We start from the raw sequence: 20353 nt of genomic DNA, 5'->3' as shown, positions 1-20353 counted from the left end.
ATTTATTAAACGTTTTTGATAAGAAAAGTTTTGACAAAAGTGGTCAGAGCTGTTCAACACAAGAATTTTCAAGAAAGCTTGGTTTGGATGATGTACTGCATTTGTTTATTTATTCTTTTAAACCAAACAGAAGCATTCTTAGCTTCATCTTCTCTCCCTTTTACCTCCTCCTCATCCTTCCAGTATTAAGGGGAACAAACTAGGGAGAAAAAGCAAAAAATTCATCACCAGAAATTATTTTGATTACTTCTACTTTGTTAATTCAATGGAAATTCCACATTTTAGAGCTCTCCATTGTTAAGGTGCTGCCTACAAATGCCATAACTCCTGTTTGCACATATTTTAGCTCAGACAACCTAATAACCTCTGATATTGAGAGTTTAGTTATTATTCATTCATTTTATCATACATAAACTGAATATGCAGTAGCTTTTTAGACTTCATGAGATTAAAAATAATTTCACGGAGAAATGTGGGCTTGGCAGCAGATTAGATTCAGTTTGTTGTCTGAGAGCTAATTACCTGATTTAATACTAAACAGTTTTCACATAGAATCCAATCCACTGACTGAAAGAAGGCACACTTCATCCCAGCATTGTTATTTGCAAAATAGAGAGGCATAAGTTCTGTCTAGATTTTATTCAGTTACTGGATGGCCACAAAATAACTTTGAAAACCAAGAATTTATCCAGATCAGCACTTAGCTGATACTCAGGAAAACGGAATTACCAACTTCAAAAAGTATCCCAAGAAAATTCCTCAGGGAAGACTGGAAGGGAAAAATCAAATGGGTAATGACTCCATCTACAGGAATCAAGAGGTAAAAAGAGTACTGCTGTCCTTCCCATCCTCTCCATACAGAAAAGGCCAACACCATTCCTTCCACATTAGCTAATAACAACTTTCAATAAAAGGGGCACTGAAAAAAATCAGCATAGGTTACGGTTCACAGCACCCCGAGAATAACTTTTTATTTTCACATACACCTGTTTAAGGAAAAGAGAAGCATGACAGTGCAGTCACAAGACGTTAAACTTCCATTCACAAAGCCAAACTTAATGACTATGAAAATATTTGCAAATTTGTCAATGCAATTTCAATTAGAGTCTCTAACTCTTCTACAGAATAGGTTTTTTTCCACTGAGGTCAGGGCAAAAACACATCTCTGTGTGAAAAATACTGTCATTCTACAGGATTATTCTCATTTCAGCATCATGCTGCATAACCTTTGCTAAAATTATATGATCTTGTAAATAACTGTAGTCATGAAAACACTGCAATAAAATGGTTACCAAAAAACCGAGATGAGTTCACGTTTTTAAGTTTAGATGTGCGTTATGGTCCGGACTTCAAAATTCTTACTCAGAAAAAGTGAAGTAAATTAGCTTAAAGTGAATATTTTAAAATTTTTTCAACAGAAGTGCTATAGCTACACGTTAAGCTCTTGATGTGAAGCCTAAATGCAAAAATTTTTTTGAGATGAAGGCGAATTTCATTTCCCTACAAAATTTTCTAGGAATTTTAACAAGTACCAACTTGCAAAAGCTTTGTATGCCTAGAGTTGCAGAAGCCATCCAAGCTGAGCAAAGAAACTATTGCTAGCCTTAAACTAGTTGATGTAGGTACTTGACAGCCTGTAGAAGGTGGTTGGTAGACAGCGAGCAAGAAGCAGTCCAGAGAGGTACTCCTCCCACTGATACGCTGTGTACTTCAAATAATCAGCATTAACGGGCAAGATTTGTATGGCTAGACTCTTTATGAATTGATATCAATTATGACACAGACATCAAGTTAGCAGTCTTGAAAAATGTTAAATTATTCCCAAAATTCTATTTTTTAAGAAGTTGAGGGATTTTAGACCTGTCTTGACAAGACTTTTGAAAAAAACTAAGATGGTAATTAATTAAGAAGCAGATGCTTTAACAGATGTTTCACTAGTTACAATCACATCTCATGACTTGTGTTTTCCTAATTCAATGTAACATTATATGCGCTGTGTTTCAACATAGTTGTAAAACTCATTCCCTCCCCATCCCATCCATGCAAAGAGAGTATAAAATGCTATCAAAACAAATGGTTCAATTATTTGTAAATGACTACACAAGTTGTAAACAGCAGAGAATCTGGTATCTTCTCTATAATCTACAGATATATTTCCACAGTATTTTCCAAGTATTTCTTACTTAATTCTAATATAAATTCTAGCAAAACAGCAATAAATTCTGAAGAGGAAACAAATATTCAGATATGATACAAAAAATATAGAAGCTTGTAGAACATGGTGTTGTTTTATTTGCTAATTAATATGTATACTCTTGCTACCTACAATGAGCAGCCCTGTTTGTAATGAGTGAATAAAATACTAATAATATAGTTTTTAATTATATTCTTTCTAGTTTCTAAGACCACTGTTTAAAACCTGTAACACTTCATTGCATATTAAATAAAACAAATGAAAAATAATGAGCTACGTTCTTCTTCAGTGTAACTCGCCTCTACAGGTCAATAATAATGGGCTATTTATCACAAAATGCATTTATTAAAAGAGGGGAAACTGCATCTCAGGAAAACCTAACGCCAAACCAGTAAACTTCTTCAAGAGAAAACTCAACAAGCCTCTGTTTCTGCGGATGGACATGAAAGATTTAGCATTTGTACCTCAATTTGTGCCTTTTTTTTCTTGGCTACATGTCATTCTCTTACAGCACTGGTTTCCAGTCTCCACGGAACTGGACTCCCCCAACCCAGCTTCTCCCAAAGCAAGACAACCCTCCCCACTTAGCCACGCAGAGGGGACCCCAGGCACCCCTCAGCTCCTGCTGGGGACCTTTATGTCACTGAGGGAGGACAGTAGGACTCTGCAGTGCTGCGTCTGCCTGCAGAGGAGGCATGAGCCAGCTCACCTGGTTGTACAGAGCACAGATGTGCAGCGCTGTGTTTCCCGAGGCGTTCTGCGCACACATATCGGCCCCGTAGAAGAGGAGGTGCTCTAGATGTTGGACGTGTCCATATCGGCAAGCCTGTAAAGAGATACATTCATATTTTGGTTATTATACAATCTAGGCAAGCGTTCTAGGTAAAGATTTTTAGCAGAGAAGATGCTATTTTGCTTAGACTCTAATTTTTAGAACCACCCCTGGACTGACTAGGAGGACTAACACCCAGATGTGCACACCTGCCTGTAAACGCCAATGTGTGCACTTCAGGTACAGCAAATCTGTGCATAAGTTTAAGCATCTGCTTATTTGAGGAATGGCAGTTTAAGGTATCGAGAAAATATGACGTTTGGCACTTTTTATCGACTAATATTCATAACTGCCAAATGTGACAAGCAGACTAACAGAAGACAGGGTTTTTTGTCCTGCTAATCTTCGGGAAGTTGCCCACTAGATGGCACTGAAGATGATCAGATTTCTAAAGCTTGCTTTGAAGGTGTGAAAATCAGTTTGGGGGAATCTGGCCAAAATTCAGGTAATAATCTTCTTGATTCTGTGATGTCAAGTAGATGCACAGTATACACAGGCACTGATCCAAAAGAGGGAAAATCTTCAAGAGTTACTTTATCAGTCACACAAATAACATGTTAGACCCTGAATACTTGGAAATAAACCTGTATGAATGACACTCCAGTGAAATTTGAAACCTTCCTGATTAGCAAGTAAGTTTGAGAAAAATCACAGTATTTCCATTCATCAGTCTCATTTACTTGACTACCACCTTCTCTATAGCACACCAGCTTAGCACCTCCAATTTGTAACATTTTTAACTTCGTGTCATCTGAGATCAGTATCATTCCTGTATCATAACGTGGAATTTAAGCTGAGAGATACAGGTATACAGAGCCATTCATTCTGTCTTAGGTACCTAATTACTACTGACTTCAGTGGGAGTTACAAACCTACACATCTTGCAATTTGGATCAAAAAAATTAAGCGTACTGCTCAATACACAAATTAAATCTGTGACACATCCAAATCCCAGTCTAGTATCCTAACCTCTACATCTTGTCTTCCTCCATTTTCCATTTTCAATGCACAGAAAGGGAAAAAACAGTGTTTATTAAATAGTTTATTCATTTACAAATTATTTTCCAAAATAACGGAGATGTTATACCAGCTGTTATTAGAACAGGAACATTTTAATGCTAGACAACAGAAAGCAAGCATCCAACAACAGGCAAAGGGAGAAACAGTACCAAACCAAAACTGTGTTTCTGACTGTGCGGGAGATTAGAGCAAATGCACAATTAGCTGTAAATTACATATTCTGTCTAGTCTCTAAAAGTCACTCAACATCTAGGTATGAACGTGCAGATGTAATTATTAAAATAACTCCTAAAATACATGAACTAATTCCAACTTTCTGTTCTTAGTACAATAAACTGGACTAAAACCAGGCCCTTTCTCACTTTGCTTCCTTTGCTAGAGCAGGATTTGCCTCCTCTTTGCCAATCTGACAATAACACTTACTCAGCTTATGGGGAGGCACTAGAAGACAACCAACGCAGGGGAGATGCATTTCCCCTCCTTACAGGGGTCCGCATGGTAGGTGAGCTGTCCAAACCATTCATCAGGGCTCCCTGGTACGGTCAACGGAAAGAGACAGATATCTCCAGAGGATATCCTTTTTATGACTAACCTAGCACAGCATGAACCACCACCTTACCTTTTCCCCTTTACTATAAGAGTAACCCAGAGGCTTAACATCTACAGTTAAGGATTGTGTTAGCAAAATGAAAAATACACTTGCTACCAATTATTTCCTTGCCATGCAAGGTAACTTTGCCTTCTTCACATAGACGACAACATATGGGATTGTATCTTATCACCATCTTTCTTAATTCACTGAGGAATGCTTGTATTATTGATTACTGGAAACAGATTACCCATAATCCAGATGTAAACACTGATTTATTTAGGATTACAACCAATACAATGGATTTGGAAAGATCTCTTTCATTACGAGAAATAATAACCATATGTGTATGAGGCTGGGTTTTCAAAATAGGGCATTTTTCTCTATATTTTCAGGGAGTCCAGATGGGGTAATGCTTTGATCTATACAATCCATTTCCTCCACATCCTTAGAAACGATGGTAGTAAATTAACCCTTTTTTTCCCCCCTACTAGAGATGGATCCAAACGACCTTGATCTGAACACACTTACACAGTGAAAAAGCTCAGATCCCTGCCCAAACCTGGGTACCAAAGCTATCTCCCATTTCTTTCAAAGAAAATAAGAAAGGCTGTTGTGTACTAAAAAGATTAGTGCACAGAAAAGAAAGTGAGCCTAGGTAACTTAAGCAGGCCTGTAAGGTTGATTACTTGTATCTTTATTTATCTGATCATACTAAATCAGTTCCATTTTTTATGATTACTCAGACTCATCCATACAGAGAAAAGGTATAAAACAGTTGCATTGATGTTAGGACTGCTAGAATCTTTAAACTTCATAAATTACTGAGTTTATCGCTATGCAAAGAGAAATTAATAAAGCATTCTTACATGACTGTTGCGTAATATTCAGATGCGCCTGGAGAAGACAAGGTTAAAGAGTTCAAAGAAAAAGGTTTTTTCATAAAATGCCTTACCAAACATTATAGGTCTTTTTAAGAGATACAATTTAGGTCTTTGGTGAGGAAGGAGGTCTACCTTTCCAACAGCTATGGTGAAGCTGACCAAGATGTGCCAGTGCCTGATGAATTCTGGCACCATAGCTGACTCAAGGTATCATGAGCACCATGAACCTCAAAAGATTACTTTTTTAAAATAATTTTTCTTTATAGAGCACGCTACAACCTTTATCCACACACTGAGTATGTAAGAGAGGAAAGGAAAACCCATGTACAAACAGCAAAAGAAAAATCATTAGAATCCCAGTTTCCACACGTGCAGAGAATGAAAACTGACTCAAACTGTGAATTTGTAAGAGTTTAATAACCTTCAGTGCAACATACTGAAGGATCCTAGCAGCAGGATCCTGAACCCAAATCTTCATGTAAAGTTGACCAGAGAGAAAGGAGACGGTACCTCTGACAAACACACAAGAAGCATTACCAAGGATACAAAAATTGGCATCTAACAAAAAGATCGAGATACACTTTTTTACTGAAGTGCTAAAGGATAATAGGATGCTAAACTTCCAAGAGTCCATTACATAAATATGACTAGTGCAATTTCTGCAGCAAAATACACAGTAACCATAGGATTTCAAAGTTGAAGAACTCCAGTTGCAGAAGTTTCCACTTCTAATTCACCACTGCAGGATGCAAAGTAATAAGCAAATAGAAAAAGGAAGAAATTCCATACTTGTATGTGCATGGACTAAACATATCCAAAAGGCCTTCAAAACCACGTTTAACCATAGAACATACATGGCACATTTCCTCATGCAACTTCAACTCTAAACAAAAAGTCATCTTTCCTACCTGATGAATTTCTTGCCATCCATTTTCATCTTTGCAACTGACTGTAGCGTGTTCGTGAAGTAACAGTTCACAGCAGTAAGGATCCCCTCCCACAATAGCGGTGTGGTACAGTGGTGTCAGGCCACAGCTGTCTTTGTAGTTAGGAGATGCTCCAAGCTCTAAAAGGGTCTGAAAGCAACCACAAACTGTGAAAAAATATATTTTGGAGGGATTTCTAACTATAAAGGGACTTTTCTACCTGCAAAAGTATTTACAAGGTTGATATTTGCCGTAACATATATTTTTTGCTCACTTCTTTATAAGCTGATAGAATGGGCTGCAGCACAGAGTAAGTTAAGCAAGGAATGACCTTGGAAGAACTAGGATCTAAAGGAATCTATGGGGACAGCAAGGAAAGGATGAGTGGCAATGTCCAATTTCCATCCTCTCATTAAGGTCAGAAATCTCAGTTCTGAAAATGATGCATCGCCTTTGCAACTCATTCACCTCTTCAGTTACGAGATGCTTTATCAAAAATGTCATGCAATTTGAATATCTGTCAAAAGAAAATAAGCAAAAGCCATAAACATAAGACGTAATCTAGAATATCAAGGTGATTTAAGAATACCTGTTAAAATACAAAAGAAAACAGAAGAGACTGTGTTAAGATATAATGTGCGATCCATGCCATTGGCATTTGCTTTCAAAGAGATAAGCAACAATAGCTCTATTCCTATTTCCTCAGACAGATCTTTCCCAACCTGTCAATTAATAAGGTTAAATTTCACCACTTTTTCTTCCCACCAAAAAAAACCATCAGAAATTAAAAGGCCCTTTACTGAATGCAAATCCTAAGATTTGAAAGCCACAAGAAAGCACTAGAACAAGCACATATTGAAGGATCCATTGAGGACAATACAGTAATTAACTGAAAGCATTCTCCTTTATATATTTTTTTCTATAAAATAATGTATAATTTGCTACTGAAAGCATTTACCTTAAGAGTTACTTGGTTCTTGGCTCTGGCTGCTTTGTGCAGAGCTGTCATTCCATCTTTGGCTCTGAAGTCTAAATGTGCTCCTCCATTTTTCAGAGCTTTTATCACTTCTACTGTATTGTCAAGCTGAGCTGCCAAAGTTAGGGGTGTTTCTAAAGAAGAGAATAGCATGTACTTGAAAAAAGATGAGAAAATTTATAAAATAAAGAACATTCGCTTTAAAAATGTTAAGTTAAAAACACTGCTCAAAGAAAATCATAAACTACCAATTTTTTCCTTTGGACAGCAAAACCATACAGATTCCATTAGCCAAGAGTTACAAAGGCAACAGAAAGAATGTGTGAGATTCAGCCTGTTAATCAATTTAGGTTGAACAAACCCAAGGTACTACTTTATGCTGCTAGTTTTATTGTTCTGACCTCCACTTTCTAGGTCATGATAGTTTGGGTCCAGTCCTCGGTCCAACATCTTTGTGATTTTTTCCACTGAGAGATGGTGGACATGATCCATAAATTTTCTCAAATTAGCCTGAAACAAAGAGTGACAAATGAATCATCCTCTAATTTTAAAAAGAAAATTTTGACTAAAAGTGAAATATTCTGTCAATTGATGTCAATATCCATCAACATCATTGAACAGTAGCTAATTCACATTCCTTGAGAATCTGACTTTAATACTGAGAGCATAAACCCTATGGTTTAGAATGTTCAAATGTCAAGCACAGTAAGAAGATTCTGGGTTTTAAGGCAAAAAATTGTGAAAGATTCATTCAGTAAGAAATAAGAATGATGCACGGCAATCATTATTGTTATTATTATGACCTGCAAATGAGGCTAAAGACATAGATTGGCATTTTTGCAACATGCTGAAAGCATGTTGTATTTATGAAGTAAGGTTCATTTAAAATTACTTGTATACGTATGAACGAGTCAAACATGGGAATTTTTCTATGAGAGAAATTCCCAGATCGCAATTCTCACATGCCTGTTGGCGCTGGAAGCACATACTGTTTGTTGTTCAGCAATTGGCCGAGGTGGTAATGAACTCCTACTTACTTCTAGTTTCTCAGACACATTGCTTTGCTAAGTAGGCAATTCCTAACTTGTCCAGTAAATTGGGCATACCTTTGTATGAAGTTTGGCCAGCTGTTTTTCATCAAGATTGAACTGTTTGTACACTCTTTTCTTGTATCGAAACTGAGGGAGGAAAAAAAGGATAAATTTAAAATGTCTTTTTTTGTTTAAAAACTCGTAATATAATTTTCTCACCTTACCAGAAAATATTATCCACGAGGATGTAGATTTAGGCAACGTTAAAAAAAAGGCTTAGTATTTCATTTTGAATATTCACCAATAATCAGCACTCTGCTTAACATAGTGGCATCATAGTTTTACAGTTCATGTAAGCAAAATTCGTACCTTACATAAATACACTGAAATCAGAGGAAGTGTATGGGAAATGAGATCGGCCTCTAGAATCTACATAAATAAGCAAGAATTACAGTAAAAAGAGCTTTTCCCTAAGGATATCTGTGCACTTTCATTTATAGTCTCAGGCAGAAAGAACTGGGAAGGCATGTTAAATAAAAAGTATGTATTTCAAAATATCAGCTTAGCATTTCTGAAATTTTTTTAAAAAAAGGATTCCTGAAAAATCCCTTAATCAGCAGAGGTGCAACGTACACTTTGGAATAGTTCTTCTGATGTTTAACAGGACTGGTCCTGTGAATGAGGTTCAGAGGATTGCCTCTTTTTTTGGCTGAAACTCACTCACATTTTATGCTGAACATTGCTACCCTATGGCCAGAGTAGCAAGCTCTATGGCAAAAATCATGGGATTTATAGTTATAATTTACTATTATCTAATCATACTATGCAGAATTCAAAGAATGCAGCATGTCTGTTGGACAAGGAGACAGTATTGAATGAGGCTTTAATACCGGCTTTTCACAAGACCACTTTTAACCCCTGAATTGCAATCCTTCAGCTGCAGTGAGAAGAATTTGGCAAACAGTGAACACTCATGAAACAGAACATGACAAAAAAAAATAAAGTGGTTATTTAATCTGCTTATGGCTATAATATGGACATCAGTGATTAAATCTCTGAAATAAACTGCTAGAAAAGCTAGGACTTGAAACCTTCTCTGGACCCTGGTTCTTTTTTCCTGGATTTGTGTTATAGTGGACTAAGTCTATTAACTGCAGATTATTAGTGGTTGACGTACCCCCATATAAGCAATACCAAAATTAATTAAATACTAGTTTCATGCCCCAGTTTCCTGCTATACTGTGTTTCAGTGTGATCTGGCTCTGCTCCATGTTCACCCAGTGCCATAATAGTTCTGCCCAGTTTATACTCCAGCTGCACAGCCTCTGCATGAGCAACAGAGAGGGGGGAAATTCCAGCATCTATGTGTGACTGCTTCACACATACACACCCTCTGTTCCCTTACTGCTTTCCCAGGAGACAGCGAGAGGAAATCAAAAAACCAAAAAAGGCTTCACTGAGACAGAAAGACCCTCTCTTTGGGAGAAAGCAAAGGCTGGTTATTCAGCAACTGCTACCCTACTATTGCAAACCTCATCAGAGACCCAAAAGCTTAATCTAAAAGCTTACATTTCTTTATTAAATCACAGAATAAGATACATCTCCCGCGTCCTCAGCAGAGGAAAACTCCAAAATCAAACCTCCCAGAGGGGCTGATTCTTTGCAGCCTTTTGGGGATAACACACGGAACAGCTCCACCAAGCAAGTGAACGCCAACACTTCTGTGAGCAAATGTTCAAGTTCAGACTTGCTTATCACTATTTCCCAAATGCAATTCAGGTGCATGTAGAAAACCTAAACACAGCTTACTGTATAGGTTGTATCAGAATACAAATGTTTCAGATATTAGGTCTAAAAATACCTCAAGTGAAGGAACTCCTTTATTCACTGGCTGTGGGTATTCCCTAAGAAGTCGTTCCTCATCCAGAAACTTCCCATCTCTACCATTGCTTGCAGGCTGGAACAGTCCATAATTCAGGACATCTTTCAAACTCTGATTCAAAGTGCACAAAATTCGTTGCTTTGCAACCCACACTGAAGCTTCTGGGTTAAATCTAATGCATTTCTGCAAAGAGAAATTATTAAAAAATCTAATTAATGAAAAAACATTTAAACAGTCTCTTACATTTTAAAATTTACAAATGTACAAAAGTATATACATACATACACAATAAACCTACAAATTTCACAACAAAACATACATCAACAGAATTATATTTCAAGCGCGCATTCCTCTATAATAACTAACGCACAAGTACTGTGAAAACAGAGGACATTTCAAGTCCTTCCACAAACATCAGAGACCATATCCTTCTTCACAGAAAGAACACCTTCATGGCAAACCTGTTTGAAAAGCCAGGCGAAAGGGATGTTACAGGATGTTTAACCATCTGCTTGACTCTAGGCTTTTGTGACAACCAATCTGATTCGCAACAATTTCACAAAAAAAACCAGTATTCAGGTAAGAATTCTACTTCATTTTAAGCTACATTTATCTTAGGGTAAGTTTATGGGAGGAACTATACAATGTGAAGCAGCAGAAGACTTGAAAATCTCAAAAATCCTTTCTGGTTCTCTGCTTCTTACCAAGCTGGAATTTAGGAATTTAAAAAATTTAGGAATTTCACAATTATAGCTTACGTTGCAGTCATTGGTTACAAGCTACGAGCAGATAGCAATACCTAGAAACCAATTTGTTGCCTCCGATGTGCATTATGAACGTACAGTGCTGGTGCCTCACCCCATACCGGGCCATGAGGAGGGCTCATATCAAGCTGCCATGGCAGAGCTACAGCACAGGACTCCCTTGTTTGCCCACTCAAAGGACATCCCTGTCCCCTCATGATGCAACACAGGATGCAGGGATTGCACATGGGCCAAAGAAAAAGTTTAACAGATACATCTTTTTTTTATCAGAACATTTCCATGAGCATAGCTGTAATTCTGGCTACAGTAATGATGTCAGTAACAGCTCTTCAGACTTTTTCTGAAGACCCCTGCTACTCTTCATATTATAATTGTACATAGAGATAAGAGAACAGAAGAGCAAGTAAAAATAAGACTCATGTTTTGAGAAGAGAGTGAAGTGTTTTCTTTAACTTCATCCACAGCTGCTTCTGCAGTATCTGTTGACATCTTTTTAAAGTCCCGAAGCCATCCGTAAGAAAATGGTTACCGTTTGTCTTTTAGAACTAAATATACTTATCCTGACAAGCTCTGCATACATCTGAAAGTAATCTCTGATCCCACATACACAAATCAAGTAACAAAGTCATTTGAATATTTCAATTCCGAATTTTGAAGAGCAAATTCAAAGGCAGAAGTCGCAATATTTTATATGTTCACAGTGTCTTCTTGACTGTTCCAATATTATATGTCAAATATTTTCAACATTAAAAAGTACAACCAGGACACGAAGGACTTCCAATTTACAACTGTTTTTAACTGAGCAAACACTACAGTTAACCAGTCCTCCGTATATATTCACTTTATCAGAGCAGAGATGACTAGCTGGTTTCGAATATCATGAAATACTGAAGTTGAGGAGTTTGGCTCTGTTTCTGTGAATTAATCATCAGATATGAGGACTATCAATAGACACTGATACTGAGACGTCCTCTATTCATCGTTGCTGGCTAGCCGTGCCACTGAAGCCGCCGTGATAGCATCTCACAGGGCTTTGCCTGAGGAAGCAAGGCAGGCTTGTGAACGCTTTTGGGCTCTGTCCCGCTCCACTGCTTCTGGGCATGAATTATTAAAAATTACCACTTGGTTTGTCTTTCATCAGTTGATACACAAACTGCACTTTTTCAGATATGGCTCAAGTACTGACATTAAGACATTTCGCGGTATGTAAGGGAAGAGGGGTAAAACTTCCATTGCAACATGCTCAGGTGATGCTTTGGCCTAGGAAATAACACATAGCTTTAATCCTTTACAGTCTTAAATATAAAAATGTAATGAAATGAGACATTAGATTTTGTCACAAATAAAGATGTCTAGAAACTGGTTTTCATTCCCCTTACATATCTTGTATTTCAAGGTGTTTTGTGAAAAGTTGGGGGTTTTTAAATGGTGGAGAGAGGGAGAGAGAAAGAACATTATAAACAGCATTTTCATTCCCGAACAGCCCAGTACTTAAGGTACTGACTTAGCAGCAAGGGCAATCCATTTTATATCCCTGTGTTCCTTCAGCTCTGAACCTCATTTGCCTCATGACTTTTACACAGATTCAAACTTCAATACAAAGTTCAGATTCAAACATCAGCAGTTTTCAGCAACTCTAAAAATTGTCAGTTACAATGTTACGAGCTTAACTTCTACATGCTGTATCGCTATGCAGTTACACGTCATGATCCACACATCCTGAAAGATTATAAGAAATGCTATTAAAGTGGGAAGAAGCAAAGATAATTTTGAAATTACATGTATTTTTTTCCAGGAAAGTCTTTCTTACATGAAACTTTTACATGAAACAAATTATTTTTGGATTTTTACAACACTGCTTTAATTTTAACAATACAAAACACTAACTTCTCATCACAGTTTAATTATGTCTGCTTTTTTTTAATGCACCTTGAGAATTCAACATGTTCAATTTTGTTCGGTCTGTTCTTGTGTTTGACCTGTTCTTGATTGCATGCAAATATTGCAGATAATGGTATGTCTTTCTAATTCTCAAAGATTTGCTAAATTGGCAAAACTATGAATAATTTCAAACTTCTTCGGAATAGATTTCAATGGAAAACAAATCTTTCTAGAGTGTTTATGCACATTGCATAATTGTAATAATTGCAACTGCACATTGCAGTAATGAACACCATTTATCTTCTTAAATAGTTTGCATTCCACAGGTCTAACATTGGCACATTCATATAATGCTTGAGGACAGGACATAATAGTTTAACCACCTTCACTGGACTGAAATGGCAGTGAGGAACTCTTTCTGTGCAGTAGCTCGAAGGCTTGTTTTAAAATGAGTTATCTGCTAAGTGTACCACTATTGTATTTCTACCATGCTAGCTACAATATTTTATAGGGTCCTCAATGGCAGAATAAATATGGAAACACTTTGAAACTAGTAATTTATTCACAGCCCTAGCTTTTCTAGCAATTCACAAGAAATAAAAATGCATTTATTTTAATAAATGTTGATCTCATTAGGAATTTATAATGAATTAAAATCAATGATGTAAAAAGCAAATCAATAACCAAACAACTGTTTCCTACCAAAATTTCTCAGACTTGGATAAGTGAAACTAGTGAGAAAAGTGATTATTTATGCTTCCCATGAAGCTAGGCAGGAGAGAGAGGCTGTTACCACTGTCTTGGAGGCAGCTGCTGAACAAGACGATAAGAAGGACCACTCAAATGCTGCATAAAATAAAGTGTATTTTAGATCAAGTTTGCCCCTGGAACACCTCCCCTGTGCAGCTTCTCTGCCCGTCTGGCAGCCCTCCCAGGACAGAGACCACCACAGTCATCATCTCCATCATGTGGATGAGTCGTTACCTCCTGCCACACTTTCTACCCTGAGAAAATGTCAGATGAATCACAGCAGAATTTACACACAGATTGCTTTAGTTATGAAATAAGTAAGAATTCATTAGATGCACATGGTGTGGTGACCACAAGGAAATGAGACAGTAGCTGAGTCCAAAATGCTGGACAACTTTTCTACTCTTCAACGACTTATTAAGAAAAAAAAAAAAAAAATCAAAAAGTAGGGATAGTTTAGTGGCAAAGAACTACAGAAACACATATTAAACATAAAGATATTTTGCATTGACAGATGTCGGATCTATTCTTTCCAACCTTTTTGTTGCATCCCAAGACCAGATAAAATGTGATAGTTTGTCTTGAAGGCTAGCAACGCACACTATAAAAATTGCAACAGTTCTTTCAAATAAGAACCAAAAAAGAAGCTCCGAGTGGCTCAAAAACACTGTCAAAACCACACTAGGCCACTCAAAATCCAAGCAAGACAGCATATCAACATCGGTTGCTGAAATGCGAGACCTGTGTTTTTGATATTAAACCTCTTGGGATCATGAGAGACATGGTCAATTATAACCCTTGCATTCCTGCACAGTGGTGAGGTAAGTCACTAAGCGCAACAGAAAGACTGGAAGCAAGGGAAAAGTATAGATCACCCACTCCAGCTAAAGGGAAAATATTAATTCAATGGGAATAATGTTCATGATAGAACAGAATCTCTGAGGAATAACATTTATCCATTCAAAAGCTATCAACCAACACATCTCTTTCATCAGGCTCATGAAGTTGTCAATCACACAGAACCGCGCTGCGACAGAGGAACCATGACAAACGGTTTGTACAGCTGCCTCCAAAATGTGATTGTCAGAATATCAAAATACAAGTTTTTCCTTTCAATAGGAGACGTCAATATTAAAGATGTGACAACCAAAAAGTGGAAATGCAAATGAAAGTTGGATATCATGAAAAAAAATGGAGCAAGTCACTCATTTTGATTTGTGTTCGGTGTTCAACTTAATTCTTTGAGGCGCTGTTTTCCTTCATCCAAATGCATTCAGAAAAAACAGAATTCATGAGATAAAAGGTCAAAAAAACCAGTCTGGCCACACCATCATCAGCTGGCAAGTCAGATCACCTGTCCAGATCAAGGGCGTAAGAACAGATGTCAGGAGCACCCACAATGTTTCCATCATCAAACTGAAGATAAAAAGAAGGAAGATCAAATATAAACAGAAAGCAGCATTGAACAGTCAGTCACAAAATGGGATAGAGAAGAACACTTATGAAAAGTTGCAAAGGAAAACCTGGAATAGATCTGAGGCAGTGGATGGCAGTACAGACTGGAAACATGTAAAAATGGAGGCATCTTAAGCAAAAATGTGACTCAAGCTGCCCTTGTCACAACTGGTTTACGACCTTCATAAGATAAAAATTTCACAAACTAAATAAGAAAAGCACTAAAGGAAAAGATTCTTAATCCTAAAGGCCAATGAATACTGAAAAAAGTAAAGAAAGGATACAAAAGTATAAAAAGCAATGCACAAAAGTATAAAAAACAATGCAGAACCGGAAAACCAAAAAGCAGCTACAACTTAAGCTGTTGCTTTACCAAACTTCCACTTACCCAACAACATTTTGCATGGAAAGTCCAATATAAAAAAAATGGGAGGGAGGAGTCAGTAAATGCTCATAACTGAAGTAGAGCAGCAGAACAGATGGGCAGAAAGCATGTCAAAAAAGTCTTCAGCAGACCCAATCCCATCGCAGCATCAGAATTTAATAAAACATGAATCTGAGCATTTTTATTTTAAACATAACCCAGAGATAGCGCGTAAGTATAGGATAAAACAAAAGAGCAGAACAACCACCATGTGTTGATAATAAAATGATGAAAACATTCCTTAAAATTGGCTGAGAGATCTGTTCCTGAAGTGTGGGAAAAAGAGCAATTCTAAGCACAAAACATTGGACATCACTGTCAGAATATCATGCAAAGGAGATTTTCGTGACAACAGCTACTGGAGAAGAACCAGACTCCTTCCAGTTATAGGCAGAATCACTTGTAATATGTTCCTCCATGGGCTGATAAAGGAGATGGATACAAGAAGATTTACCCTGGATTCAGACCAAAAAGGTCCAGGGAGAGGTCAGATATGCCAGGCATCATAGAGGAAAGCACAGACACGTTAGTTCACCCAGTTTTCCATGTCCAAAAGACATTCAATGCCAGGCACAGACATGGTTGCCTTTAGGCACAAGGTAAGCAGTCGCCTTGGGCAACAAACTGCTGGGGGCTGTTGACTGCCGACTTTGCTTACCAAGGAGGAAAGATGCAGATCTGTCACCAACCAGTGACACTGACAGCATGACACTGATCTCCACTGCCCTGGGGATGAAGCATCCTCAGGTTAAGAGCAAACACAATTGAATATTGCCTAAGCTGCCAAGAAACCCTGCACCACTATTGCAAAGAGAGGAGGAACTAGTCAGTCACTGTCATTTCCATCTCAATTGCAAGTAGTAGGGCTCATCATCAAGCCAGAGCCCTCTGGGCTGGATGCACTGCCAAAAGCTTCTGGTCAAAAGAGATTACACCTGTGTCCTGCCTCCATAAAGGATCTGTTAAAGCTGAGCCTCCTGGCTTATTAAATCAGGAACTTAAATGCCAGATAACATAGCTTTTTTACTCACTCTCCTATGCCCATATGTTTGTAAATATGGAGGGCTTTCTATGCTTTCCATTCTCTCAGTAATTCTACTGAGCTCAGGAAATCTTTCAGTCACTCATTTAAATATTCTCCACCCTCCTGTGCTAAGGATGACACTTGAATACAGATGATGCACAAAAGCAATAAGAAGTTACTCTTTCTACAAAGTATTGTTTCAATACATTGGATTATCATCCAAAGTGAAAAGGAGACAGAAAAGAATTGATACAAGAACTGGAAAGTAAGTCTTCATAAGAGCTTCATATGAACTTGTCAAGGTTTACATTATCTTTAAAGTTCCAAATGAGAATAAAAGGGCAACAAGGCAGATTTCCTACAATGGGTGATAATTTATAAAGTTTTCTATAGCAGCACATCCTACTTATGATGCTTTGTATTTGTCTCATATGTGCAATGAAATAAAGGCAATTTACAGCACAGTCACTGCAGATGAGCAAACTTTTATTCCTAGTGAGTTTAGCTAGGGGTTTAAAGCTTCCCAGTGGGCTGCGTTCTAAAACCCTAAACTTGCCTTCTTTTAAACAAATATATTCTTGATCATACTTTCTAAAAGACAATAAAGAATAAGAACATAAAACTAAACGATATCATTTCATGCTCCTTTGATTAAACAGACTCATTTTAAACACCTCTTATGTTGAATTAATTAAATTATACAGCAAATGGCGTGTATGTTGGATTTGGCTTGTAGCTATAACACAGCTCGTGAGCTATGATCTTCTCCAAACTTTGTTACACTACATTTAAGCTATCAGTCTTCCTGTTTGCAAACCTGAATCCAGATTTCATTTTTCTGTACGAGAGCTTGTGGGCTGATAAATTAAACCAGAAATAGATCATCTGCTATAGAACTGTTTAAAACAATTGAGTTACCTTTCATTACGAGTTTATTGAAAAGGAAAAAAATGCAAACAGTAAAGCAATAAAAATTAATAAATGAAACACAAAACCGAAAATACTTTTTGGTTTATTTCATTTCCTGCACAAAATGAATTTTCAAAAAATAATTGTTTCAATAGTGTCAATAAATAACTTATTATTGGTCTAAAAAATAGAGTAATGAAATAAGAGGGCTTCAGAAGGCTAACATCTCTCTTTTTAACAGCAGAGTAAACCTAGCAAGTAAAGCTAATCTTTCCATTTTACTCGATCTATTCATCGAGCACTGAACACAGTCAAAGATATAGCAAGTTGGCAGGATCATCAATAAAATCCTAACCATGTCCAGTCAGAGCTTGTCTTGATAGAGGACTTCACTACAGGCAAAATTCTTTTAAATTTAAGATGTACAACAGTGGATTTCAGTATTTCAATCAATACTGAAATGAAAGACTCAAGCTGGTGACTGCTTCAGCAAGATTTAATAAAAATCCCGTGTGTGGTTCTCAGCAGCCGCAGTCCTGCTCTGCCCTCTGAAGCCTCCCTTGTCCAGCTCAGGTCCCACACCACTTACTCTTCATAGAGGCTAATCTCACACCATAGAAACTAATGGAGTGGTAGTGTAATTTCAGCAGCAATCCTCATCTAAAAGAATTTTTTAAGTACAAGAATTTAAGAGAGAATGCTCCCAACTCCAACACAGATTTCTCTGAGTTTCTGCAGCACTGGGTAGATTGGGCTTTAAAAAAAAGAGCTCTACACCTGAGGCCACACTGTCAAAACAGCTCTTCCCTGTCAGCCTGTAGACAGGCCATCTCTATCATTCTAAAAATGAACTTAATTAAAAAGAAAGGAATAATTTCATCTGAGATAGATCTTCAGTGGCAGCACAGTATGATGTAGATCTTAAATGTCAGCACAGAGTGATGTATGTAGCACACATCCATAAAAAGAATGTGTTTTTATAATCATCTTTGAAATGAAAAAATTGTGATGCCTACCATCAATTGAAAATCACGACAACTGCATTCAAGGAGGTCCAGGGTAATTTAGATAATTAATCACAAACTTGGACAAGTTGTGGTTCTAGACAGAATCAGTAAGTAACTTCGAAGACCTTCTCCAGGATGAGATTGTTATTCCTGTCATAGCATTTGTGGAGGATAATGATTCTTTTGATTACAAAGTTACAACAGCAACCTTTTCCAACTTCATACTCCTAACATTCCAGACATAGAATTTTACACCTTCAACCATAGAAGAAGCACAACTTAGTAGTTTCGTGTGAGAAAGGGTGAGGTGTTTGGACTGCAGATTTCTAATATGTAAGGAACATCCAATATTTTTTTAATTAAAAAAAAATAACTTTTCGTCCCATTTACACAATTAATCAGACATTTTTTAACAAGTGAAAAGTCTGTTCAATTCTTTCTGTAAGACGTGAGAGATTAAATCCTGTCTTGAAAAGTCTCTGTTTTTATCCAATAGACTTAGGGATGTGAGAACAAAACATAGGTCCACAAGTTAGCTTGCAAATGACTCCTCTAGGAAAACCAGAAAAGGTTCATTTTATCCTCTCTGATATGTTTCCAGTATAAGCGGTGAGGAGGTGGGTGAGAACAAAATAGTGATTTCATGTCATTGTAAACACTGTGGAACGGTACGATGCCATGCTTTATTCTTTCTCAAACCGAGTGTGTCGATTTCTCTGGGTGGAAGTCTGAGAAACACCACCATGTAGTAAAGACATAGCAGCAAAGGAGGAAGGAAAGATTTATTTCTGCTTCTCTTTCCTCATCTTTATGCTCTAAAAGCCACCAGCTATTTAACAAGGATATCTTTTCATGGGAGGATGACAGAGAAAAGCAACTAACATGGTAAAGAGAGAGAGAGAATTTGATGACCTCCTGCTAGACCCCAGTCTAGTGTCAATCACAAACTATCTCATGAAAAGAGAAACTAGAGAAGATAATGTGGTTATATATGCACGAGGCTTTCGTAGAGACAACATGTGATTTTGGGGTTCATCCCTCATCTTCTGAGGAGATTTTAGATGCCTAATTCTCTTTCTTCTACCTACACGCCTCTGAATGCAGATCAGGCAGGTATTTTGCTTTATGATCACAGCTTTCAAGTTAACATACTAAATACGCACTCTTGGATGGGATGGTGCCTTTAGTTTAGGCAATCAGACAGACCGACCACCGGGGTAGTTAATGTAGACATTAAAAAAACCCACAACATGAATTTTGCCTGTAATATGTCAAAAAAATTAAGAAAATAGAACAGATCTACTGCAGATTGAAGCCAGCAAAGCTAATAATTTAATTTTACTTTTTTTTTTTTAATTGTAATGCAATATGCCTTACCGTTTGCTGCAGATCGGGTATTATAATTCGAATCACTAACGTGTTGCTCTGACTGTCTTCCATTCTGCTGCTTGGCTTTTCTGCAGTTGCTCTAATTGTGTCATAAATAGTTTCTTCTTTGGAGCTGTCTGATTCAGATTCAACAGAGTAATCGGAAAAGCTTTGTGCCATTTCATCTTCACTTGATGTTGGGCTACGAGGCATGTTCAAGTTTTTGATCCTGCCAATACAAAGGAGAATGAGCAAAAGAGAAGTTACAGTTAAAGTCTTAAAAATTAATCAGCTACAAGTTTTGTTTTCTTGGAAGTAACATGCATTTAACAGCAAAGTTATATGTTTTATTCTCCTTTTATTTCCCCTTGTAATTTATGTGGGTATGCAGAGTGTAATAGAAATAAATCTGGCTACCAATTTACTACAGAAGAGGA

The 20353-nt window shown here is 37.2% G+C and overlaps 1 protein-coding gene across 1 annotated transcript in view; it reads right to left on the bottom strand.

Moving 5' to 3' along the window:
• Positions 1-20129, bottom strand: part of SHANK2 (SH3 and multiple ankyrin repeat domains 2) — a 319438-nt gene extending 299309 nt beyond the window's left edge. The window contains exons 1-7 of the mRNA XM_059825852.1: positions 19926-20129; positions 10314-10517; positions 8528-8599; positions 7823-7931; positions 7404-7555; positions 6428-6595; positions 2904-3020 (exon numbers count right to left, since the gene is read on the bottom strand). Of these exons, the coding sequence (XP_059681835.1) occupies positions 2904-3020; positions 6428-6595; positions 7404-7555; positions 7823-7931; positions 8528-8599; positions 10314-10517; positions 19926-20129 (1026 nt within the window). The remainder of the gene's footprint in view (positions 1-2903; positions 3021-6427; positions 6596-7403; positions 7556-7822; positions 7932-8527; positions 8600-10313; positions 10518-19925) is intronic.
• Between the last annotated feature and the right edge of the window lie 224 nt (positions 20130-20353).

Source organism: Gavia stellata, chromosome 17, assembly GCF_030936135.1.
Source record: "Gavia stellata isolate bGavSte3 chromosome 17, bGavSte3.hap2, whole genome shotgun sequence".
In the NCBI taxonomy this organism is placed as follows: domain Eukaryota; kingdom Metazoa; phylum Chordata; class Aves; order Gaviiformes; family Gaviidae; genus Gavia; species Gavia stellata.
Note: the sequence above shows the minus strand (reverse complement) of the source record. Positions and strands in the feature narration are given on the sequence as shown.